This window comes from Schistocerca piceifrons, chromosome 2 (assembly GCF_021461385.2).
Source record: "Schistocerca piceifrons isolate TAMUIC-IGC-003096 chromosome 2, iqSchPice1.1, whole genome shotgun sequence".
Classification (NCBI taxonomy): Eukaryota; Metazoa; Arthropoda; class Insecta; order Orthoptera; family Acrididae; genus Schistocerca; species Schistocerca piceifrons.
Window position 1 is genome coordinate 1,038,634,453 of NC_060139.1, and position 26,671 is coordinate 1,038,661,123.

Consider the following 26,671-nt stretch of genomic DNA (forward strand, 5'->3'; position numbering starts at 1 on the left):
GTGTGCTGACCACACGCCCCTCCTATCCACATCTTCATTGAGGATGACATGGCGGTCGGATGGTCCCGATGGGACACTTGTGGCCTGAAGCCGGAGTGCTTTTTTCTTTATGGACGACGTGATCCTCCAACCACTGTGAGGGATCTAGGACGTATCGCCGTTGAGGATTGGGACAATTTGAACAAACAGTGCCCTGATAAACTTGTTGAGAGTGTGCCACGACGAATACACGCATAGATCAGTGCAAGAGGACGTGCTACTGAGCATTATAGGTACCGGTGTGTACAGCAATCTGGACCACTACCTCTGAAGGTCTCGCTGTATGGTGGTACAACATGCAATGTGTGTATTCATGAGCAATAAAAAGGGTGGAAATCATGTTTATGTTGATCTCTATTCCAATTTCCTGTACAGGTTCCGGAACTCTCGGAACCGAAGTGATGCAAAACTTTTTTTCATGTTGTATTTCATTCTTATATCGATTTTTATACTTTATTCTAATTTTTATTCTTCAAGAAGACTTGGTGCATTCCCTTGGATGATACTGACCGTAGAAACATTCGAAACAGAAATTCCGAACACCACGAGCACTCGGGAAAGAAACGTCGTAAACATTGCTGAAGATTCCACGCACTGGAAACAATTTCTTGGCAAACCGTCCATAGCGGATCACACTAATGAAAATTGGCGCTTGCAAATGATTATGAATCAAGATACACTACAGGAATTTCACCGATAACAATTTCAAATATCTATCTCAATCATTTATTTTTATTTAGGTTTTTTTAATTCATTCGCCAGAAATACAATTAGTGGACGAATAAAGATGTCATTGTTTGATTTTACAGGCCAAATCACCTAAAACTTGCACCGCAAATATTGAGTAAATGGAAACTGCTATTGATGTGCGGTTTTCACAGAATGTATTGATAGTCAGGGGCTCGTAGTGTTAGCCAATCAATAGATTGTAATAATAGAAATTGTGTCTTTTGTGCATTTTTTTAAATGCAACAAAGGCTATTGACATTAACAATCTAAAGTTTGGTAAATTAGAATGACAGCGGCGTTTGTTGCAGGATTCTGTTCCGATACCGACACTTGTACAATACCTGAGGTAGAACACCACAAGTCATACACTAAGTAACGTGGATTCTGACCAGTAACGAGACAACTGACTATAACAAATTGTGTTCAAAATGACCAGTGGAAGGGGCAATATACACTTCCAGCCTGCTATAGAACGACTGTTGCACACGAGCTGGCATTTCAGCTGAAATGTCAGAGCAGGCTGTAGCAATACTTCGTTCCATAGCAACGGGTGTGGCTCGTATGTCCTTGCAGACAGCGTGTTTCAGTTTTCCCCCAGAAAATAGTCTACAGCGTCAAATCAGGGGAACGGCCCGACCAAGGCACAGGCCCCTTGCGTCCAAAGCAACGATTCGGAAAAAATTCTTGAAGTCAAACTGTAGTACTTCGTGCACTATGGGCTGGACAGCCATCACGTTGGTACCACTAGTTCCTTCTAGTCTGCAGAGGAACGTCTTCTACCACACGTTAAAGATGGTCTGTTAGGAGGCTGTGATACATGTCCGCGTTCAGTGTTTAATCTATGAAAAGCGAGCCTATGAGCTGATGGTTTACTACCCTACACAACACGTTTACACTCCATGGACACTAACGTTCCAGCTAACGAAACAAAAGGGGAGTGTCAACAGACGAACAGTGGATGTTTCGGCTGTTTACCTGGCCGTGTTTGGTAAATCTGGCTTCGCCACTAAACAATATACATGATACATCTGGAGTATCCTGACTTAATGTCCCTGAGTCTCATAATAGTTTCCATGCAGCTCTTCATGGAGGGAGATGTGGTAGGGATGCAACCTATGCCGATGGAGAATGCGTAGAACACTTGCCTGACTCGTGTCACTTCCTCGTGCGATTGCGCAGGAGCTGACGTGTGGATCAATTCCGACAGCACCGAGTACATTAATTTTCTCCTTTTCCATCGTCACTTGTTTCCTTGTGTTACACTGTCAACTTGTACTAGGACCTTCACGTAAACGGTTAAAGATTTTGCTATGTAATAGCCGAGATTGTTGATGACGTCTATTCGGATATCTTGCCACATACACCGTAATTGTTGTTGTTGTGGTCTTCAGTCCAGAGACTGGTTTGATGCAGCTCTCCATGCCATGTGCAAGGTTCTTCATCTCCCAGTACCTACTGCAACCTACATCCTTCTGAATCTGTTTAGTGTATTCATCTCTTGGTCTCCCCCTATGATTTTTACCCCCCACGCTGCCGTCCAATATTAAATTGGTGATCTCTTGATGCCTCAGAATATGCCCTACCAACGGATCCCTTCTTCCAGTCAAGTTGTGCCACAAATTTCTCTTCTCTCCAATTCTATTCAATACCTCCTCATTAGTCATGTGATCTACCCACCTAATCTTCAGCATTCTTCTGTAGCACCACATTTCGAAAGCTTCTATTCTCTTCTTGTCCAAACTATTTATCGTCCATGTTTCACTTGCATACATGGCAACACTCCATACAAACACTTTCAGAAACGACTTCCTGACACTTAAATCTATACTCTATGTAAACAAATTTCTCTTCTTCAGAAATGCTTTCCTTGCCATTGCCAGTCTACATTTTATTGCATTTTTCTTACTCTCTTCACACGAGCATGTCGACTTTTTCTGCGCTGGTAAATCTCACTGTGCACTCACGACCTACTGCTTTGACTGTCACTCACTAAGTGAGTAACTCCCTCGGGCATGGGTGTGTGTATTGTCGTTAGCGTAAGTTAGTTTAAGTTAGATTAAGCAGTGTGTAAGTATAGGGACCGATGACCTCAGCAGTTTGACCCCGTAGAACTTACCACAAATTTCCAATTTTCCTAACCGAGTAACAAGTCGCAGTGCACTCAGGGAACACACAAGCACACTGTAAGCGAAAATAACAACATCGCACCTAGCAACTACGCAGGTTGAATGGCACAAACAAGTGTCGGTATGGAAATTTTACAAAATACCACATCTCGTAAATGACTCGTACATAACCCTGCAACAAACACCACAGACATTCTAATTTATCCTACTTTAGTTTGTTGATGTCAAGGGGCATAGTTCCACTTAAAAATGTGTATGTTCGCACAAAAGGTACACTTCAAAGCAGTACTGTAATCTACCAAATGGCTAACAGTACGAGTCCCTGACTACCAATCCATTCTAGGAAAACTGCACATTAAGAGCACTTTCAATTTCCGTAATATTTGCGGTGCAAGTTTTAGGTGATTCATCCTGTTTATTGGAAAACATTCGTTGAGGAATCTTCTACGGACATGGGTAGATAACTGAAAAACTAAAATGAAAGTATATATATATATATATATATATATATATATATATATATATATATATATATATATATATATATAGAGTTAAGGCCCACCGGCCACGTGACCATCTTCTTCTGTGCGGATGCAAAAACAGTGCCCGAACTCTTACTGGAATCGGCAACGCGCCGCGAGTAATAAGTATAATGGGCGGGGGCACTACGAATGTAATGCGGGACAATACGTTGAGAATGTGAGTCTCGCAGGAGGTGAGCCAGAGATAAATCCCTGCAGTCGCAATATCCTCTGTGTCCTCGGTGTCTCAGATGGATAGAGCGTCTGCCATGTAAGCAGGAGATCCCGGGTTCGAGTCCCGGAAGGGGCACACATTTTCATCTGTCCCCATTGACATATGTCAACGTCTGAAAGCAGCTAGGGGTTGTAATTTCATGGTAATTAAAATGAAAGTAATGAATACGAGGTGCACAAGTGTGAAATCGCTGCGCTAGCCATTGTGCTACGGCATTGGTTGTACTAGTCGCTCGCTGAAAGACATATAAACTACCTCGAAAGCTTTGACCGCCGTTTTCTCAGAAACGATGAAATACCTACGGATAAGCAGAGAGCAGAGCCACGTGTTCACTTATTTTAACCCCTCTTCCACTGAGCGAAGTTTCTGGGGAATCGGGGGTAATCACGCTGGTGGTGTTCTCCTCGCGAGGGGAGCACAGTGGAGAATGCTGACCTCGTTGCGCAGGCGCAGCCCGTAGCCCGCGGTGGAGAGCACGCCGGAGCGCTGGCAGGCCCTCAGCTGCCCCTGGGCGTCCAGCACGACGCCGCGCGGCGAGTAGTACATCTCCAGCAGCTGCGACAGCCGCAGGCGGCCCATCTGCTCCAGCCACGCGCGTAGCCCGCCCCCCAGCACCAGGCCTGCGGGGACAATAACACACGGCTGTCAGAGGCGTCTCAGGGATAGCCATACTGAACGTACATTTATTTACACTTCTGGGCATTAAAATTGCTACACCAAGAAGAACAGCAGATGATAAACGGGTATTCATTGGACAAATATACTATACTAGAACTCACATGTGATTACATTTTCACGCAATTTGGGTGCATAGATCCTGAGAAATCAGTACCCAGAACAACCACCTTTGGCCGTTATAAGGGCCTCGATACGCCTGGGCATTGAGTCACACAGAGCTTGGATGGCATGTACAGGTACACCTGCCATTGCATCTTCAACACGATACCACAGTTCATCAAGAGTAGCAACTGGCGTATTGTGACGAGCCAGTTGCTCGGCCGTCATTGACCAGGCGTTTACAGTTGGTGAGAGATCTGGAGAATGTGCTGGCCAGGGCAGCAGTCGAACATTTTCTGTATCCAGAAAGGCCCGTACTGGACCTGCAACATGCGGTCGTGCATTATCCTGCTGAAATGTGGGGTTTCGCAGGGATCGAATGGAGGGTAGAGCCACGGGTCGTAACACATCTGAAATGTAACGTCCACTGTTCAAAGTGTCGTCAATGCGAACAAGAGGTGACCGAGACGTGTAACCAATGGCACCCCATACCATCACGCCGGGTGATACGCCAGTATGGCGATGACGAATACACGCTCCCAATGTGCGTTCACCGCGATGTCGCCAAACACGGATGCGACCATCATGATGCTGTAAACAGAACCTGGATTCATCCGGAAAAATGACGTTTTGCCATTCGTGCACCCAGGTTCGTCGTTGAGTACACCATCACAGGCGCTCCTGTCTGTGATGCAACGTCAAGGGTAACTGCAGCCACGGTCTCCGAGCTGATAGTCCATGCTGCTGCAAACGTCGTCGAACTGTTCGTGCAGATGGTTGTTGTCTTGCAAACGTCCCCATCTGTTGACTCAGGGATCGAGACGTGGCTGCACGATCCGTTACAGCCATGCGCATAAGATGCCTGTCATCTCGACTGCTAGTGATACGAGGCCGTTGGGATCCAGCACGGCGTTCCGTATTACCCTCCTGAACCCACCGATTCCATATTCTGCTTACAGTCATTGGATCTCGACCAACGTGAGCAGCAATGTCGCGATACGATGTACCGCAATCGCGATAGGCTACAATTCGACCTTTACCAAAGTCGGAAACGTGATGGTATGCATTTCTCCTCCTTACACGAGGCATCACAACAACGTTTCACCAGACAACGCCGGTCAACTGCTGTTTGTGTATCAGAAATCGGTTGGAAACTTTCCTCATGTCAGCACGTTGTAGGTGTGAATGCTCTGAAAAGCTAATCATTTGCATATCACAGCAGCTTCTTCCTGTCGGTTAAATTTCTCGTCTGTAGCACGTCATTTTCGTGGTGTAGCAATTTTAATGGCCAGTAGTGTATTCATTGGCAAGACGCGTCTCCCCCTTGTCGGGCACCATCAGATCAACGTAAGAACGTCCTTTAACGCCAGCAGATGGCATTAAGATAAAAATTCTGAGGAAACATTATCCTATCATGATCAGGTAAATAATATGTGCTGCCATTAAAGTACGGATATTGGCTTACCACATTACTTCTTACGTTAATTCGATGATGCCTCACGAGGCCGAAACACGTCATTGCCAATAAATATAGAAAAACAATTTTGCAGGGTTCAGTTTCCAAAAATAGTGAAACACGAATTTTTTTATTTCTGAAAAAGAAGCCAAAATCAAATTTTCATAGATTTTAGTTTAAAATGCTTTCATAATGAAAAATTTGATAAATGCCTCCTTAGGTGCTGAATTTCTAAAGACACTGGAACACGTATTTTTTACAAATACTAATTTTCATAGATCTAGATCTAAAAATACTTTAGTACTTCTTTAATAATAATTTATTTTCAAAAAGACTTTCACCCGCTATTTTTCCCCATAAGGGCTACATTTCAATGAAATGTTGAGGCACGTATTTCATTACTTCTGAGCGAGAAACCAACACCGATTTTTGTAGGTCTAGCTTCAAAATTGACTTAATATCGACATGTTTTTTTAAAAAAAGAGCATTCATCCCTTACTTAAACGACGCCTACAGTATAGAATCAACACAGTGAGTCAGTGTGTGAATCAGTTGGTGGTAACATTGCCTTTTATATATAGAGACTGTGTCTGTCCTGTATCTGCTACACACAATGTAAAATAAAAGAAGAGTAAAAAAGAAAATGCTGGGGATGCCACGATTGTAGCGAAACATTTTTACCTATTAAAGCAAAAGAAAGTTTTGAATTGCAAGCACGGAAACGTAGTTCAACATTTCAATGCGATTTGATTTCCACCGTAAATAAGTACTTCATTCCCTCAATATACTACATCTTCGGATTTAAAATCAGTTTTCTCAATTTATTTACCTCTTTATAGCTGTGTGATCATTACGCCTTGCCCAGTCGGCCACAATGGCCACTTGGTTGTTCATCGACTTATTGATTATGTTTAGGTGCTGAAAAAATCAGGCAGGTATGGTGGTAGTGTAACTACACAACCTGCAGTTTTAGAGTTTCTAGATAGATTGCAGCTTATCTAAACAAATTCACCAAATGTTAGGGCAGCCTTAACGCCCGCCCTTCCCAAAAGGGAAGTTCCAGCGCCATGGAGACGCTGAAGGACTCGAACTGCAAGAGTCTTGAACAAATATCCCGTCAAACTCTACAGTTACAAAGTTTCTAGAACTCTTTTTTTCATGATTTCTTACAATTAAGGTCTATGCCTAATTACATGCAAGGGTTGTAAAATCAACAAACCATAATTTACTTACTATCTTTACAATGGTTCTAGCTTACATTACAATTACAACTTTATTCTTGCTTTGCAAAGGCCACATTACAACTACGATACTTTACAAATTTCCTCCCTGCCTACTTTGTCTTGACAAGCTAAGCTTGTTTGTGCGTAATGGCGGGGGCGAGGGCCGGCTACTAATTAGGTACAACCACTGCCTTAGGTGGAGATTTCAATTTACCAGATATAGACTGGGACACTCAGATGTTTAGGACGGGTGGTAGGGACAGAGCATCGAGTGACATTATACTGAATGCACTATCCGAAAATTACCTCGAGCAATTAAACAGAGAACCGACTCGTGGAGATAACATCTTGGACCTACTGATAACAAACAGACCCGAACTTTTCGACTCTGTATGTACAGAACAGGGAATCAGTGATCATAAGGCCGTTGCAGCATCCCTGAATATGGAAGTTAATAGGAATATAAAAAAAGGGAGGAAGGTTTATCTGTTTAGCAAGAGTAATAGAAGGCAGATTTCAGACTACCTAACAGATCAAAACGAAAATTTCTGTTCCGACACTGACAATGTTGAGTGTTTATGGAAAAAGTTCAAGGCAATCGTAAAATGCGTTTTAGACAGGTACGTGCCGAGTAAAACTGTGAGGGACGGGAAAAACCCACCGTAGTACAACAGCAAAGTTAGGAAACTACTGCGAAAGCAAAGAGAGCTTCAATCCAAGTTTAAACACAGCCAAAACCTCTCAGACAAACAGAAGCTAAACGATGTCAAAGTTAGCGTAAGGAGGGCTATGCGTGAAGCGTTCAGTGAATTCGAAAGTAAAATTCTATGTACCGACTTGACAGAAAATCCTAGGAAGTTCTGGTCTTACGTTAAATCAGTAAGTGGCTCGAAACAGCGTATCCAGACACTACGGGATGATGATGGCATTGAAACAGAGGATGACACGCGTAAAGCTGAAATACTAAACACCTTTATCCAAAGCTGTTTCACAGAGGAAGACCGCACTGCAGTTCCTTCTCTAAATCCTCGCACAAACGAAAAAATGGCTGACATCGAAATAAGTGTCCAAGGAATAGAAAAGCAACTGGAATCACTCAATAGAGGAAAGTCCACTGGACCTGACGGGATACCAATTCGATTCTACACAGAGTACGCCAAAGAACGTGCCCCCCTTCTAACAGCCGTGTACCGCAAGTCTCTAGAGGAACGGAGGGTTCCAAATGATTGGAAAAGAGCACAGATAGTCCCAGTCTTCAAGAAAGGTCGTCGAGCAGATGCGCAAAACTATAGACCTATATCTCTGACGTCGATCTGTTGTAGAATTTTAGAACATGTTTTCTGCTCGAGTATCATGTCGTTTTTGGAAACCCAGAATCTACTATGTAGGAATCAACATGGATTCCGGAAACAGCGATCGTGTGAGACCCAACTCGCTTTATTTGTTCATGACACCCAGAAAATATTAGATACAGGCTCTCAGGTAGATGCTATTTTTCTTGACTTCCGGAAGGCGTTCGATACAGTTCCGCACTGTCGCCTGATAAACAAAGTAAGAGCCTACGGAATATCAGACCAGCTGTGTGGCTGGATTGAAGAGTTTTTGGCAAACAGAACACAGCATGTTGTTATCAATGGAGAGACGTCTACAGACGTTAAAGTAACCTCTGGCGTGCCACAGGGGAGTGTTATGGGACCATCGCTTTTCACAATATATATAAATGACCTAGTAGATAGTGTCGGAAGTTCCATGCGGCTTTTCGCGGATGATGCTGTAGTATACAGAGAAGTTGCAGCATTAGAAAATTGTAGCGAAATGCAGGAAGATCTGCAGCGGATAGGCACTTGGTGCAGGGAGTGGCAACTGACCCTTAACATAGACAAATGTAATGTATTGCGAATATATAGAAAGAAGGATCCTTTATTGGATGATTATATGATAGCGGAACAAACACTGGTAGCAGTTACTTCTGTAAAATATCTGGGAGTATGCGTGCGGAACGATTTGAAGTGGAATGATCATATAAAATTAATTGTTGGTAAGGCGGGTACCAGGTTGAGATTCATTGGGAGAGTCCTTAGAAAATGTAGTCCATCAACAAAAGAGGTGGCTTACAAAACACTCGTTCGACCTATACTTGAGTATTGCTCATCAGTGTGGGATCCGTACCAGATCGGTCTGACGGAGGAGATAGAGAAGATCCAAAGAAGAGCGGCGCGTTTCGTCACAGGGTTATTTGGTAACCGTGATAGCGTTACGGAGATGTTTAATAAACTCAAGTGGCAGACTCTGCAAGAGAGGCGCTCTGCATCTCGGTGTAGCTTGCTCGCCAGGTTTCGAGAGGGTGCGTTTCTGGATGAGGTATCGAATATATTGCTTCCCCCTACTTATACCTCCCGAGGAGATCACGAATGTAAAATTAGAGAGATTAGAGCGCGCACGGAGGCTTTCAGACAGTCGTTCTTCCCGCGAACCATACGCGACTGGAACAGGAAAGGGAGGTAATGACAGTGGCACGTAAAGTGCCCTCGGCCACACACCGTTGGGTGACTTGCGGAGTATAAATGTAGATGTAGATGTAGATGTAGATGCCTTAAGTTCCCATTTTTTCCAACATTTCCCATCACCATTACTATCCTACATAAGCGCTCTATTAACTAATTTCTATTACTACATTACTAAAAAAAAAAAAGGTTCAAATGGTTCTGAGCACTATGGGACTCAACTTCTGAAGTCATTAGTCCCCTAGAACTTAGAACTAGTTAAACCTAACAAACCTAAGGACATCACACACATCCTTGCCCGAGGCAGGATTCGAACCTGCGACCGTAGCGGTCTCGCGGTTCCTGACTGCAGCGCCTAGAACCGGACGGCCACTTCGGCCGGCGCATTACTAAGAGCCCCCTATTTCTAATATTTCAGAAAGAATAAGAGGCGCCACCAACTCGACGGAGGATTCAGTCCAAGGCGTCCTGTCCAGCGCTGTGTACACAGCCAGTCCACCCGACGGCATTCCGTCGATCTCACGGTCCCGTCGTAGACGCGAGGGGAGCATCCAGCGCGCACCTCGGCGTGGTACTCCATCCTCGTGACTTTTCCGTATTCAGAGAGCTGTTTGTTTTGGTTAAGTATGTGTAAAGTCTGCGTGTGTTTTGAGAACTTGCTAGCTAATCTATTACGTTGTCTTATATCATGTGTAGTTAACGTTTCTCGTTTCACTTTCTGTGACTTCAGTGAGAACAGAGCAGTCAAATAACAAATGTTCTGGCGTACATGGATTGGCCCCAGAGTCGCAACCTTCTGATTCCGTTCTCCCTATCCTGTGAAAATACATAGGGTAGGGGCCATGTCCTGTAAGAAGATGCACTGTCCCTTTGTTGGGCTGAAGCTATTTTAGTCTAAGCCTTTCTCTTATATCTGGGAAGACTGCATGACTACTTCTTGTAGTATCCGAGTTGTTCTGCTGCTCTTGCCAAACATTAATTACTTCATTTTTGATTTCTCTTTTACTTGTCAAATATTTCCCCATAACGTCCTCTACTGTTTCACCGTTTCCCTTCTTTAATCAGTAACTCGCGGCTCTTTGAAGAATCGTCAGATTCGCTGGCCACAAGAACATAATGACCAGTAGATCGTAAGCCGGCGATGTCACAAAGGCCCAATCGATCTTGTAAGTATGTTGCGTCGTATTCTTCTTAAGTCATGAATGGCCTCACAAGCTGTGGGCCCATAGGCTGGGGCCGTAGCTCACCCTCGAAGCCATTATGTTTACGTGATATAGCTTGATAGTATGAGAACAGAGATGAAATCATCGCACCCCTGTACTAATCAGCTTGTGCTTCACCGCTGGAGCTTTTATACCTACTTGCTCGATATGTGCTCCAAAGTTCCATCCCTCATCCAGGTATACTCCCGGATATCTAGAAACTTTTTCGGGGTGGACTACACCTTCATTTATTCTAAGTGTGGGGTCTCTAGTCAGTTTCCCCATTTTAGCATGATGTAACATGACTAATGAGGTGCTACTGTCATTTTTGTTCGATTACCATGGTCCATTAAGATACTTATTGCGGTGCTGCACCTATCTTCCAACTGTACTCTACTGTTGCCCTGCACCAGGAACAACAGATCGTCGGCATAGGCCACGGCCCGAATATCGATGCTTCTTCCTGCAGAGACTACAGCAGTGGCCCTATGTTCGACAGGGCCGCATACCGAGCCCTGGGTACATCCTTCGGTGACAGTCTTCGTAACAACTGTATCCGGGGACGTCACCCGTACCGCCCGTTTTACACAGTAATGGCCGCGCGGGATTAGCCGACCGGTCTCAGCGCTGCAGTCATGGACTGTGCGGCTGGTCCCGACGGAGGTTCGAGTCCTCCCTTGGGCATGGATGCGTGTGTTTGTCCTTAGGATGATTTAGGTTAAGTAGTGTGTAAGCTTAGGGACCGATGACCTTAGCAGTTAAGTCCCATAAGATTTCACACAGTAATGCGTCAGACAACCGTACAGCGGACCTAGGCACCGTATCTCCCGCAAACGAGAGAACAATGCCGGCCACCACAGGCTGTCAAAGGCACCATATATAGCTACCATTACGCCTAAGAGGTACGAGCAGGTAAACGAGGAGGCAAATTCGGCCGCCAGGTTCATGGCGTCCTCTGTGGAACACCCCCGACGAAAATCGAAATGTCACACGTACGTATCTAATAGTTCCCAATGATTTGCCAATCGTGAACAGAGCAATTTGTCGAAAGTATCTAACGGACATATAGGCCTGTAAGATTTGAATTCACGTGGGTCCCTGTCCTGTTTCTTAGAATTACCGCCTTTGTCTGCTTCCAAATTTCGGGGAATTGTCGCGATTCCAGACATTTGTTGTACAACCTGGTCGGAGATGCTGCTATTTTGTTTGCAACGATTTAAAGAACCTCGACGGGGATACCATCGGGTCCCTGGAGAGTTTGTCGTTTTCATTTTAACTGTTTTCTGCGCTACTTCTTGGGACGAAAAGGGATAAACTGGCGTTTCGTTTATTGTGTCTCCAAGGACAGTCTGATCTGGGCTTGTGCCGGATTGTCCTGTTCTAGGGTGTCGTCCGGAAACAGGACATCCTGCAGTACCTTCATCGTTATATTCTTGCGCTTGTTAACAACTTCCGGCCAGGAATTCCTTATTTTCTCACGAACCACCTATTATAGTGTTCCCCGTGGAACTCGTGCGAGCTGGTCTTGCACAAATCTCTCCCAAATTGCCCGCCGCAATTCATTAATTGTTTTCTTATATCTTTGCCGAAAATATCTGAACACATTTAATGTATAGTCTCTATTTTCCTGGTTCAGTGATATCTGGTATCAACTTTGTGCTCTGCGCACGGACTGACGAAGTTCGACAAGTTCCGCAGTCCATGGCGCCGGTCGGACGTCAGGGCACAACAGTTATTGCGGCTTTAATTGCCCCTAAAATTGCCGTTGCAGCTCCACCAACGTCAAAGGCGACATCCAGTTCTGAAGGATTGCATTCCCTTGGAGCACTCCCAGTCTGCCTTCTTGAAGTTGTACTGCAAAATCCAGTCCTGCGACACAATTACGGCTTCTCTAAATAATATAAATAAGATAACATTCTTGTCACTAACAGTATAACTATCCGCGAACTTCCACTGATCTATTTTACTGGCGGCTTCACGGCTGACTTGTGTTACATCAGTATTTGATTTTATTCCTGCCTTAGTGGAGTAAACAGGTATCGGACTTGAACACGTTACCACGCCTAAATTTAATTCACTGATTAAATCTTCTAGAGCCTATCGTTTTTCATCAAGTTACCCGCTGTGTCACAGTTGTAACTTCGCATTTGTATCCGGTCCCACAACCACTTGTTCACCTTCTAAAGACCTACAAATCCATGTTATATGACCAGTCTAATTGAGAGGAACCACTGTGAAGTGCCTGCCAGAAGGTACGAGGGGTGTTCAACAAATAACGCAACATTTCCTTTTCTCGGCCAGTTTCGGTTATGGGACACCGTGGCATATTCTCGCTTCAGACTCTATAGTATCATGAAGTTTTGATAGGTGACAGCGCTATGCGTTGTCTCCAAAATGGCGTCTGTAAGAACGGTGTGTTCCAAACACAGAGCTGCCACTGAGTTTCTTTTGGTGGAAAATCAGAGTATCGCAGATATTCGTAGGCGCTACGGAGCCCTCGCAGTGAACAAAAGCACGATGAGTCATTGGCCGAAACGTCTGTCATCATTCCAACAAGTTCGTGCAAACCTGTCGGATTTCCCGCGTGCCGGCTGGCCGCATACAGCTGTAACTACTGCAATGTTGGAACGTGCGGACACTCTCATTCGAAGTCACCACAAAACCTTAAACGAACTTCTCTTTCTCCATTACAACGCAAGGCCTCACAAAAGTCTGCGCAGCCAAGGGGAGCTCACAAAACTTAATAGGACTGTTGTTCTTCAGTCAACTACAGGCCGGATCTCGCACCTTTCAACTTCCATCCGTTTTGCCCAATAAAGGATGCAATCCGCGGAAAACGGTACGTGGACGCCGGGGAGGTTACTGATGCAGCAACACGTTCGTTCCGACGTCGACCAGTACAGTGGTATCATAGGGCATATAGGCCCTTCCAGTCAGGTGGCATGAGGCCGTCTCATTGAACGGAGATTATGTTGAAAAATATCCAAAAGGGTGGGGAATAATATACGAGTAGTGTACACCAACCTGCATTCAGAAAAAAAATGTATGTCCGTTACTTGTTGAATGCCCTCGTATTTTACGTTCTGAACAGTTAAATCAAATTAATAATCGTTGCACCACTTGGAAATCTTATCAAGGTTTGGGTAAATATTTGTAGAGTTCCCAGAATGAGATTTTCACTCTGCAGCGGAGTGTGCGCTGATATGAAACTTCCTGGCAGCTTAAAACTGTGTGCCCGACCGAGACTCGAACTCGGGACATTTGCCTTTCGCGGGCAAGTGCTCTACCATCTGAGCTATCGAAGCACGACTCACGCCCGGTACTCACAGCTTTACTTCTGCCAGTATCTCGTCTCCTACCTTTCAAACTTTACAGGAGCTCTCCTGCGAAGAGCACTTGACCGCGAAAGCCAAAGGTCCCGAGTTCGAGCCTCGGTCGGGCACACAGTTTTAATCTGCCAGGAAGTTTCATATCAGCGCACACTCCGCTGCAGAGTGAGAATCTCATTCTGGAAACATCCCCCAGGCTGTGGCTAAGCCATGTCTCCACAGTATCCTTTCTTTCAGGAGTGTTAGTTCTGCAAGGTTCGCAGGAGAGCTTCTGTAAAGTTTGGAAGGTAGGAGACGAGATACTGGCAGAAGTAAAGCTGTGAGTACCGGGCGTGAGTCGTGCTTCGGTAGCTCAGTTGGTAGAGCGCTTGCCCGCGAAAGGCAAAGGTCCCGAGTTCGAGTCTCGGTCGTGCACACAGTTTTAATCTGCCAGGAAGTTTCATTTGTAGAGTTGTTCATTCTACTTAATTGCGTAATCTGCAAAACGTCTGATGTTACTATTAACAATGTGTGTAATGTCATTAATACACAACATCAGCAACAACGTTCTCAACACACTCCCATAGGGAAGTGCCCTCTGCCATGCACCAGACATTTGTTTGCAGAGTATGGACGTAGAGTTCGAGCCAGACACTACTTGGATGCTCAGCTTCAAACGCAGGCGCTACGAAAGGGTGAGTCATGCATCACGGACTAGTTCCTGTCAAAATTACAGTAACGGTCGTTTCATGAAGAGTTAGCAAATACATTACTACTCATATAAACTACCCAAAAAACAACTGTAAACGTGTGAAACGTAAGAATAATGTAGAACAGAATACATAATTGCGCCTGAGATGTTACTATTTTTCTTTTTCGTTGCAGTCGTCAGTAACTGACTTGTAATTTTATTGTGACATTTTTGCTCTCTTCTTATGATACAGTTAGTGTTTTATGTACCATGCTGTAATATCTTTTAACACTCAATGCATCAAGAAGCGTTAGTTATATCTATTGTCTGATTTGTTTCTCAATAAAAACAACTGTGGCTGGAATCTCTTTGATACGTTTCAGTTTAGGTGGTTATCAGTTACAAGTATGACTTCAAATTTGAGACCCCACCTCTTGTGCTAGGATACCTGTTTGGTTCTGCAGATTTTGACCACTACATAAGGGGCATTAATTATGTGGATTGCCATACTGATGTATACTATGACATGTGATCAAATTTGATCTTTTGTGATAATTCGTACCACCTACATATAACTGATTGGGCTTTTATATTCGTTTCATACTGTGCTCTGCTATAGGCAGATACCGGGATGATGTGTAAACCAACAGCTATAATAAAAAACAAACAGCTGCGTGTAATATTAGGTTTTTAGGTTTCATAAGGCCTATCAAATTGGTTCAAATGGCTCTGAGCACTATGGGACTCAACATCTGTGATCATCAGTCCCCTAAAACTTAGAACTACTTAAACCTAACTAACCTAAGGACATCACACACATCCCTGCCCGAGGCAGGATTCGAACCTGCGACCGCATAAGGCCTATCCTTTTATTCCCTCATCCCTCTGGGCTTAAGCCCACACACGATCGCAGATATGCTGGTTTTTCATCTGACCCAATCACAAGCACAGGAAAATAACCGAAAAGCGAATACACAGACTTATCGAAAGTGGTTTACGAACGGAACTGGAATGGACGGAAAATTTTGTGCTACGCCCCTACGTCGAGCATTGTGCTGAGGCTTGCGCAGTGTAGAGGCAGTTGTAGACACTGGAAAATACGTGAAGCCAACATTCGAGATGCACCCACTAATAACCCAATGCTGGAATGTTACTTCTAGGAAGGACACGGACGATATCCCTCTCCATCTCTGTCCACTTGAGTTAATGCTCAGTCCCTGAAGACACCTATGTCCACGGGGTTTAACCTCCAACACTCCGTCTTTACAAGCCCGCTACAGACAACAACTGCGGTACACGTTGTAAGCCATTGTGCGACAACAGCAGATTTATTTATTGCAGAGCGCATTTTATGGTTGAGCATATTTTAATCAGACTTCCTTGGGTGATAGATTACTCAATTAAGTCATGTTTTACATTGTATTTCTCTGAGTCTGATGTTTATTGGCTACTTTTTCGTGTTTTTTGTACTCTGCTACTTTATTTGCCGAATTTAAAAATTTAAATTGCTTTTATCATCTACTCATTAAGAGGGATAACCTTTCACCAAACGCTTAACACATCCACAGAAAACATTGAAGAGAAAAATAGTTTATCGCTTACTACATTGACCTGTTCACGCAACAAAACTCCAGCATCAAGAATGACGCTCGATACTTTAAAGAATGGCGGGAGAGGGGGTGGGGGGAAGGGGAGCGGTTACTGATTATTTAGTAAACTGCTACATCACCCAATTATAAAAAAAATAATATGACCGAGCAGAGTTCGTTCGCCGAGCGTTTGAGTGCTTTACACCTCCACAGGATAAGAGGAAGTACCATTGTTTCATTTAGTTGTTTCTAACAATAGCGTCTATGAGCCTATTACGCAATTTAGTATTCAGAATAATAACCAGCTCGACTTCAACCATTCTACTTAATACTTCTACATCTACATCTACATTTATACTCCGCAAGCCACCCAACGGTGTGTGGCGGAGGGCACTTTACGTGCCACTGTCATTACCTCCCTTTTCTATTCCAGTCGCGTATGGTTCGCGGGAAGAACGACTGTCTGAAAGCCTCCGTGCGCGCTCGAATCTCTCTAATTTTACATTCGTGACCCCCTGGGAGGTATAAGTAGGGGGAAGCAATATATTCGATACCTCATCCAGAAACGCACCCTCTCGAAACCTGGCGAGCAAGCTACACCGCGATGCAGAGCGCCTCTCTTGCAGAGTCTGCCACTTGAGTTTGTTAAACATCTCCGTAACGCTATCACGGTTTCCAAATAACTCTGTGACGAAACGCGCCGCTCTTCTTTGGATCTTCTCTATCTCCTCCGTCAACCCGATCTGGTATTCAGAATAATAACCAGCAATACTCAAGTATAGGTCGAACGAGTGTTTTGTAAGCCACCTCCTTTGTTGATGGACTACATTTTCTAAGCATTCTCCCAATGAATCTCAACCTGGTACCCGCCTTACCAACAATCAATTTTATATGATCGTTCCACTTCAAATCGTTCCGCACGCATACTCCCAGATATTTTACAGAAGTAACTGCTACCAGTGTTTGTTCCGCTATCATATAATCATACAATAAAGGATCCTTCTTTCTATGTATCCGCAATAAATTACATTTGTCTATGTTAAGGGTCAGTTGCCACTCCCTGCACCAAGTGCCTATCCGCTGCAGATCTTCCTGCATTTCGCTACAATTTTCTAATGCTGCAACTTCTCTGTATACTACAGCATCATCCGCGAAAAGCCGCATGGGGCTTCCGACACTATCTACTAGGTCATTTATATATATTGTGAAAAGCAATGGTCCCATAACACTCCCCTGTGGCACGCCAGAGGTTACTTTAACGTCTGTAGACGTCTCTCCATTGATAACAACATGCTGTGTTCTGTTTGCTAAAAACTCTTCAATCCAGCCACACAGCTGGTCTGATATTCCGTAGGCTCTTACTTTGTTTATAAGGCGACAGTGCGGAACTGTATCGAACGCCTTCCGGAAGTCAAGGAAAATAGCATCTACATGGGAGCCTGTATCTAATATTTTCTGGGTCTCATGAACAAATAAAGCGAGTTGGGTCTCACACGATCGCTGTTTCCGGAATCCATGTTGATTCCTACATAGTAGATTCTGGGTTTCCAAAAACGACATGATACTCGAGCAAAAAACATGTTCTAAAATTCTACAACAGATCGACGTCAGAGATATAGGTCTATAGTTTTGCGCATCTGCTCGACGACCCTTCTTGAAAACTGGGACTACCTGAGCTCATTTCCAATCATTTGAAACCTTCCGTTCCTCTAGAGACTTGCGGTACACGGCTGTTAGAAGGGGGGGGGGGGGGGGCAAGTTCTTTCGCGTACTCTGTGTACAATCGAATTGGTATCCCGTCAGGTCCAGTGGACTTTCCTCTGTTGAGTGATTCCAGTTGCTTTTCTATTCCTTGGACACTTATTTCGATGTCAGCCATTTTTTCGTTTGTCCGAGGATTTAGAGAAGGAACTGCAGTGCGGTCTTCCTCTGTGAAACAGCTTTGGAAAAAGGTGTTTAGTATTTCAGTTTTACGCGTGTCATCCTCTGTTTCAATGCCATCATCATCCCGGAGTGTCTGGATATGCTGTTTCGAGCCACTTACTGATTTAACGTAAGACCAGAACTTCCTAGGATTTTCTGTCAAGTCGGTACATAGAATTTTACTTTCGAATTCACTGAACGCTTCATGCATAGCCCTCCTTACGCTAACTTTGACATCGTTTAGCCTCTGTTTGTCTGAGAGGTTTTGGCTGTGTTTAAACTTATAGTGAAGCTCTCTTTGCCTTCGCAGTAGTTTCCTAACTTTGTTGTTGTACCACGGTGGGTTTTTCCCGTCCCTCACAGTTTTACTCGGCACGTACCTGTCTAAAACGCATTTTACGATTGCCTTGAACTTTTTCCATAAACACTCAATATTGTCAGTGTCGGAACAGGAATTTTCGTTTTGATCTATTAGGTAGTCTGAAATTTGCCTTCTATTACTCTTGCTAAACAGATAAACCTTCCTCTCTTTTTTTATATTCCTACTAACTTCCGTATTCAGGGATGCTGCAACGGCCTTATGATCACTGATTCCCTGTTCTGTACATACAGAGTCGAAAAGTTCGGGTCTGTTTGTTATCAGTAGGTCCAAGATGTTATCTCCACGAGTCGGTTCTCTGTTTAATTGCTCGAGGTAATTTTCGGATAGTGCACTCAGTATAATGTCACTCGATGCTCTGTCCCTACCACCCGTCCTAAACATCTGAGTGTCCCAGTCTATATCTGGTAAATTGAAATCTACACCTAAGACTATAACATGCTGAGAAAATTTATGTGAAATGTATTCCAAATTTTCTCTCAGTTGTTCTGCCACTAATGCTGCTGAGTCGGGAGGTCGGTAAAAGGAGCCAATTATTAACCTAGCTCGGTTGTTGAGTGTAACCTCCACCCATAATAATTCACAGGAACTATCCACTTCTATTTCACTACAGGATAAACTACTACTAACAGCGACGAACACTCCACCACCGGTTGCATGCAATCTATCCTTTCTAAACACCGTCTGTACCTTTGTACAGATCTATTCGCTCATCCTCAGAGTTCAACATGGAATCGTAGAAGAATTGTCAATTCATTCTCGTCGACTATGTTTTCGCCAGTGTTGCATGTCCCATACAACTCTTTAAGAATATAGGATGGAATATTTTGTTTTGATTTTCTCACAATAACTTTTTTTGTTCATTGTTACTGAGATCTAACAGTGAAGAGGGTCTCGAGTGTGGTTGTGTTGGCGGTAGCTTGTGAGACACGACTTCGCAATCAGGCATATGCAGAGTGCGTCTGAGACTGGAGAATTTCGTCAGCATCAAATGAACAAAATCACTTTCAAATTTCCATCTTTCCCTCAACAAGATCGAACATCAAGCTTCGCTGATCTGAGTAACACGCCAAAGTGGAGAACGCCTTCGGAGACGACACCCGTCTATCGCTTCTGTTTGGTGTGTTGCGGGTTTGCAGGCAGTCGCACGTTCACCTTTCCAGAGCGCTGCTGATCAGCTGATGCGCAGTATGAACCCTACTCCACCGATAAAATTTCGGTGGTTGTTGAGGATATTTTCTGAATATTTTGTTATAAGGGACACTTGGTCTCTGATAGCTCGCTAAAGAGTGATTATGTGTTTATGATTTATGTGGTCTATCACCCCAGTTGTCACTGCTCCTGTAAAAATACCTTCACAAGAGTGAATAATTTTGTGATATGCAATCATCGAAACGCACAATACACAGAGTAACGCAATAACCCTCAAATGATGTAAAAGTACTGTGATGTGGTTACTGTAGCTGCAGGAATAGCTTAGAATAGCGTCATTGAGCGGCACTTCTCTAGCACTCAGTGAACCCACATGCGAGGTGCATATCGGCCAAATCATTAGCACACTTGTAAATGGAGAAAGAAACCAAACGAAACGCAACGAGCCACCACAGACCATGGATCCCTTATACCAAACTACCTTGAATATATCCCTGGTCAGCCTCCAGAATCTTTCCGGTGAATTTCGGGTTCAACCTTTGCGCATTAATTCATATTGCCACAGTTAGGACACGCACTCTCGATGTTTCTGTTTCATCTTATTTCACGGCAATGGAACTTTTAACTGAAATACTAAGGGACTTATCCGTCCATGACTGAGAGGAAACTTTATTGGCGATGCGAACCAGCTTTCCATAATACAGAAATTGCAGCCGAAACTTTATTTCATTTGTGGTTACTTTGTTGTCAATAGCTATGTCTAGAATTGTTGATAACATAACGCGCCAAACAAATACGGAGACACAGTTGGATGACGTCTTCTTGTTTAACCGCCGATATTCAACAGGTGCACATCCTGTCGTCTTAAAGGCAAAACTGCAGCAAGTAAGTGTTGTGCAAGAATTTAAAATCTCGCTATGCAGAGCATACCCCGAAAGACAACACATACATGCACACCCGATAAACTCCAGCGCCACCACACAACCAAAGATGACTGACATAGGAAGTTACCGACAACAAATATTTGGAAATTTGTGGTAAGGTCTTATGGGACCAAACTGCTGATGTCATCGGTCCCTAAGCCTACGCACTACGTAATCTAACTTAAACTAACTTACGCTATGGACAACACACCCATGCCAGAGGGAGGACTCGAACCTCCGACGGGTGGGGGGGGGGGGGGGGGAGGGGGAGCCGGACGGACCGTGAGAAGGCGCCTCAACCGCGAGGTACCCCGTGCGGCAGTAAATATTAATTGCCAACGGGTGAAGTAGCATTAACACTCCCCATCTGTTCTTTGTCTAGAGAGAGAGAGAGCAGGATTCCAATTAATATTTAAGCAAAAACCTCCGTCTGTATTTATAACGTCACCTGCTAAATTAATTTCAACTATTTCCTTAATATCACTCTCCCAACAGCTTGTAGTGCACGCCAGAATCTCCGTAGTGTTATATTCTACAGGATGACCAACGCGCATGCAGTGTTCTGCTAGGGCACATTTACTCGGGTGTTGTAAGTGCGTGTAACGCTATGCTCAGTAAGCTGGTCCTCCACGGTGCTGCTGGGAGCAATGTAGGTAACAGAACAACTGCAAGATGGCAGTTTCTACTTGCATTCTGTTTTAACATCGCTCTTTCTTCGTGGTCGAACAACAGACGGACAGAGTTTATGCTACATCACCTCTTGCTAATTAGTATTTACTGTCGTTAATCACTGGCGGTCATCTGTGGTTGTGTGGCTACGCTAGTGTTTACTGTGTTTGTGCGCGTGTGTTGGATTTTGGCATATGCTCTGCGCGTCGAGGTTTTAAATTTTCGCTGTACTAGGTTCTCTCGTTGCGTTTGAGCCTCGAAAATGACAGGGTGTACACATATAGAAATATCGGCGGTTGTCGAAGATATCATCTAGACACATTCCCGTAAGTCGTTTGAACATTTTGTATGACAGGAGAAGCTTAAGTTTCATACAGAACACGCCAGTTTAGGCTACTCTATCCGCGAAGAAGTAAGGTATCCACATTGGAAAGCACATACTCAGCCGGCCGGGTTGGCCGAGCGGTTCTAGGCGCTTCAGTCTGGAACCGCGCGACCGCTACGGTCGCAGGTTCGAATCTTGCTGTGAGCTTGGATGTGTGTGATGTTCTTAGGTTAGTGAGGTTTAAGTAGTTCTAAGTTCCAGGGGACTGATGACCTCAGAAGTTAAGTCCCATAGTGCTCAGAGGCATTTGAACCATCAGAGCCAAAGCACATAACGTTCATTAGTAAGCTAAACACGAGCCTATCATTCCCCGTGAAAATTTTGTTGTGGCAAACAGAAAACAAACTAAGATTACGGATATGACATAATTCATCGGCCTTTTCGAAATACAGTGGACCTTCCTTCCCACCAGCGAACTTCGTCACGCATTATCAGTGTCAAAAAAATTTACCATCTTCCTTCTTATTTAAGTAAAATAATTGAAGTATGAGAGAAAATAAAAATTATCCATCCGTCAGGCAGATGGCTACGATTGTTTTCTGTTTAAGATTAGCGACTGCGGTGGTGCAGTTATTAGGTAAACAGATTCAGCATACGCGTACAGCAGGGTTCAGATATCGGTCCGGATATTCGGTTTTAGGTTTCTCATGGTTTCTCTGAGTCGATGCAGGCGAATGTCGGGCTAAATCCTTTGTAAAGAAACACAGGCTATTTATTTTCCCGACCCAGTCGTTGCTACGTCTTCAAAGAATCAACGTTGCTCCAATGCCGAGTATCTCGCGTGTGCTCAAGTTCTCGCATTCTATATATGACGGGATCGAACTGCATGCAAAACGCTTTTACCTTTGCACGGATCCGGTAATCGCCTGATGAAGCATTCCACCGGTTCCTGACACCAAACAGGGGCATCTACCAACTCCGTGTAGTTTTACTTTGAAGGGCAATCACTTGCTTTCTGCGCAGTGCAAAGCGTCTCTTTCTGTCTACAAGGCGGCAGTAATAAAACCGCCACGTAAAATGTTTATAAGTGCGGAACTGGTCCTTCTTAATGAACACGAGAGTGGCGTAACACAAAAAATGCTGGAGACCACGATTTCGATGCATCAGCCGCTCCCGAATTCTTCGCTGTGTCACTGCGTTTGACTGAGTGAGATGAGCAGTGACCAGAACATGTGCCATCATGCATCAAAAATGAGCCGTGGCGCCTTCTCTTTACCTCTGCCGTAGATTGTGTGTCGGCTCTTGGCTTTAGCTTGTTTTGCTGTGGCGTGATTGGCCACCTGAAGTTTAAAAGCAGCGGGCTAAGACGGGCTGAGAGCTGGGCTTCCAGCGAGGGTCGAGAGAGTTACGAACACGTTCCGGAGAGGGCAGTAATCTCGTGTACGGCCACGGCGGTCGCAGCAACCAGTCAGCTCTGGAGCAGTGTGGGCCGCTGTTGGTTTGTCGTGACGCGGAGGAGCGCCACCCCTGAAGGCCGGTTCCCACTAGGGCTGCCGCGCGTCAAAACGGCGCGTCAGCGGCGTGGTTGCCATGGAAATGGCGTCAGCGGCAAGGCGCGGCGGGCTCTGCGTCGCGATTTGCCCATGTCGAACCGCTTCCGCTGCCGCGTGCCGCGCTCCAGGTGCGCGCCGCCAATCACAGAACGCGCTGAGCGTGACGTCAGGTACGGACTCCCGGGCCACACGAACTTTCGCCGAACCGCTGGCGCGGACGCGGCGGCAGCTATGAAATACTTATCATCCGATTCCAAGGAAACTATTCGGTAAAAAAATTTGGTTCTTGGGCATGTTACAGCCTGATATCTTCTCTCGATAAAGGACCGAATTTCTTTTCGTTATTCGTCGTGGTTACTTGCTGTATCGCATTTACGTAAACCTTTACACGAAATTTTAATGAGTGTGCAGAGGTAAAAACGCATTGCGTGGACTTTGCGTACAGTTCATTTTAGGTAATACATTATTGCGTATGAAATTTAGTCAACGTATCGAAATTGTTTTTAAAGCTGAGAGCAGATCGATAGCTATCACCGTTCTCGAGATATTGTCTGATATGTCGGCGGACGGGCTATGCCGTGACCGCGCGCGGGTTGCTCGGCGACGCGACCGGTACTTCGTCCTGCTCGTCGTAAACCATGTGGTTGTATCAACCGCAAATTTCGTAAACGGTTCAAGAAATCGAAATGTTTTTTTTTTCTTTTTTTTCTTTTTTTTTTTTTTTTTTTTTTTTTTTGCAAACGATAACTTGTGAAAAGTCATGTATTTCGTCGCATGATAAATATCCTAAATCTGTTTATCTACCAAGATATGAAAGTAACTACAGTTTTTCAGAAGGGATAGATGAATTTTTTTAAATGGCATTAATAGCATGTCGAATGAGAAGTTAAACCGAAACTAATTTGCTGGTATGTCATAAGATGTAATTTACTAAATATGTAGAGCTATTGATTATTTCCTTTCTTTTTTCTTTATCCAGTGTACTTTACTGATTCAAGACGCGTTTCGCCTTTTACTTTAAGGCATCTTCGGTGGAATCTAGAATGACTCAGTTTTGTTTTGATCTGTGATACTTGGAGATTATAAAACAGTTCACATCTTTGTTTACGTGAATGACTGATTACTTACAGTAAATTGAGTTTTTGGCGGACATATACGTTTCCCCTCACCTGCTCACATCCTGGAGGTTGAACTAAAACTTAGATTATGGAACATAAGCACATTTTCATGTTCGCTCTTTTTCTTCTGTCACTAGCAGTAGACGTTTTACCGAAAACTCTGATTTAAAGTCGTAACTACAGTGTGTTCACCTCATGTCCCTTCCTGTCTGGTTTGTTTATGTACATGTTGCCAACCTGCAGAATTATATGCTGAAAACTAATGTTTGTTTATTTTTGTTCTCCTTATATCTGTATGTGTGTGTGGCTAGCCAGTGATAGTTATAGATAGTTGAAAGTGAATCCAGTAGTTGTCAGACAGTGGTTGAAAGATTTGGTGTTCAGCTGATTTCAGTTTTGGTTTAAATGTTTTAAGGAGTGCATGGAAGAGTAAATTCATTGCTTACATTAATAGATAAAATAGTAGAATAGTATTTCAACAGATGATTATTATCAGAATACTATCACCCAACCCCTTTGTCCTCACTCTTTGACGCCCCACAATACGCCATGTCAGATAACCCCTATTGTCGTCAAAGTTGTACCGTAATTTCCTCTTCCTCCTCTATTTAATTCCGTACCTCTTCTTTAGTCACACGATCCTCGTATCTAAAGTTCAGCATTCTTATGAATCACCACGTTTTGAAAGCGTCCATTGTCTTCTTGACAGAAGTGTTCATCGTCCACGTTTCACTTACATACGAGGCTGCACTCCACACAAATACCTTTGTAAAATAGTATCCAACCATTAGCATTTATATTCGGTGTGAACAAATTTTCTTTTTCAGAACGCTTTTCTTGCTATTGACAGTCTTCAGTCAGGTTTGCGTCTGCACCAGGAAATGCCTTACAATTTAAAATCTGGTTTCGAAAACTGTTCCAAATATATATTATTCTTTCGTGATTCTTAAGCAAGGTGCTGGCGATGATTACATTATGCTCTGTGGGAAATTCTATCAGGTGGCTTCCACTTTCATCCCTTCCACCTAGCCTTTGTGTTCTTACTGTTTTCGTGTACCTGCTACCGTATCACATTTTAAATTTTTGTCTCGCTTAACTATCTGAATAATCTCTTTTGTCGTACATTGTTTCAATGTGTTAGGAGATAGTGAACAATCGTGAACGGTAGTCATGAAATCTGTTTATAGTGAAATGAGAAAACATGAGTAATGAAATATGTGAAAGAGTACATTGTACAGAAAATGAAAAATTGGTATGTCTTCACCCAACTTCGTCTTTCCTTCATGTAGGTGTAAGATATAGCAAATCAAACGCACCGCGCGTTTCAGTGGGTCCTGCCCCGTACCTCAGTGGCTGTCCGTCATTGGCTACCGCTAGCGTCTGCCGCTTCCAGATGGGAACGCCAATTCCGCGAGCCGCCGCGTCAAAGCGGAAAACGCTTGCCGCTGCCGCTGCCGCACGACGCGCTGCCGCGCTCTAGTGGGAACCGGCCTTGAGTGGGTCGGCGTGGCGAGGTCACATTGGAGTAGCGGAACTGGGGATGTCAGCGTTCCGCAGTGGGAGCCGTTGCTGTCTGTGAGGGGTCAGGCGTGGGTGTGGCTGCGTCCTGTCCTGTGGCGTCACGCAGTATATCTAACCCTCATGCTGTTGTTACAGACGTTGTCCTAGAGCGGGTGAGACGTTCTGAGTTCTGCGCTCCGAAATACCAAGTTGCTGGCAGTTATTTTTCTGGTGGAAACCGTGCCATGTTGTCATTGCACTATTTTGTTTTCTGACTCAGCATTGCCCGAGTCCTTCTCCTTCTATACTGCTATGCATACTTGAGCCGTGGTAAAAATTGCTGTTTTGAAGAGCGCGCCGCAGCGCGAAGTGTGAAGCAGTCGCTCTCCGTTTCTGGCGGTGGCTCCGCTGTGGCAACCGCAGCTTTGGTGTCTCCCTCTGGTGGGAAAGGGGAAAGGTCGCCTGTTCACGTGCATTTAAGAGGGGCTATGAGCTCGCCAGTGAGTCAGTCTGGGGCGAGTCTGGTCAGGTGGTCAGCCGGGTCAGTGGGGGGCAGTCAGTGTCTGTCTGTCGTCCGGAGTGCTACTATGTGTTAGGCCGCCGGTCTGCTCGAGTTTGCTCAGGCAATGGTCATTGGCGGTTGGATCGATCGTTTGGTCGGTGTTTGGTGGTGCATGTGAGGTCGCCACGTCAGTCCAGTAGGCCGCGCCGTATAGCGAAGGGTAGTGG

At 44.5% G+C, this 26,671-nt stretch overlaps 1 protein-coding gene across 1 annotated transcript in view; it reads right to left on the bottom strand.

The window, feature by feature from the left end:
• The window catches only part of LOC124776109, a 195,504-nt gene that overhangs the window by 60,379 nt on the left and 108,454 nt on the right, over positions 1-26,671 (bottom strand). Inside the window, exon 7 of the mRNA XM_047250950.1 lies at positions 4,086-4,270. Within this exon, the coding sequence (XP_047106906.1) occupies positions 4,086-4,270 (185 nt within the window). The remainder of the gene's footprint in view (positions 1-4,085; positions 4,271-26,671) is intronic.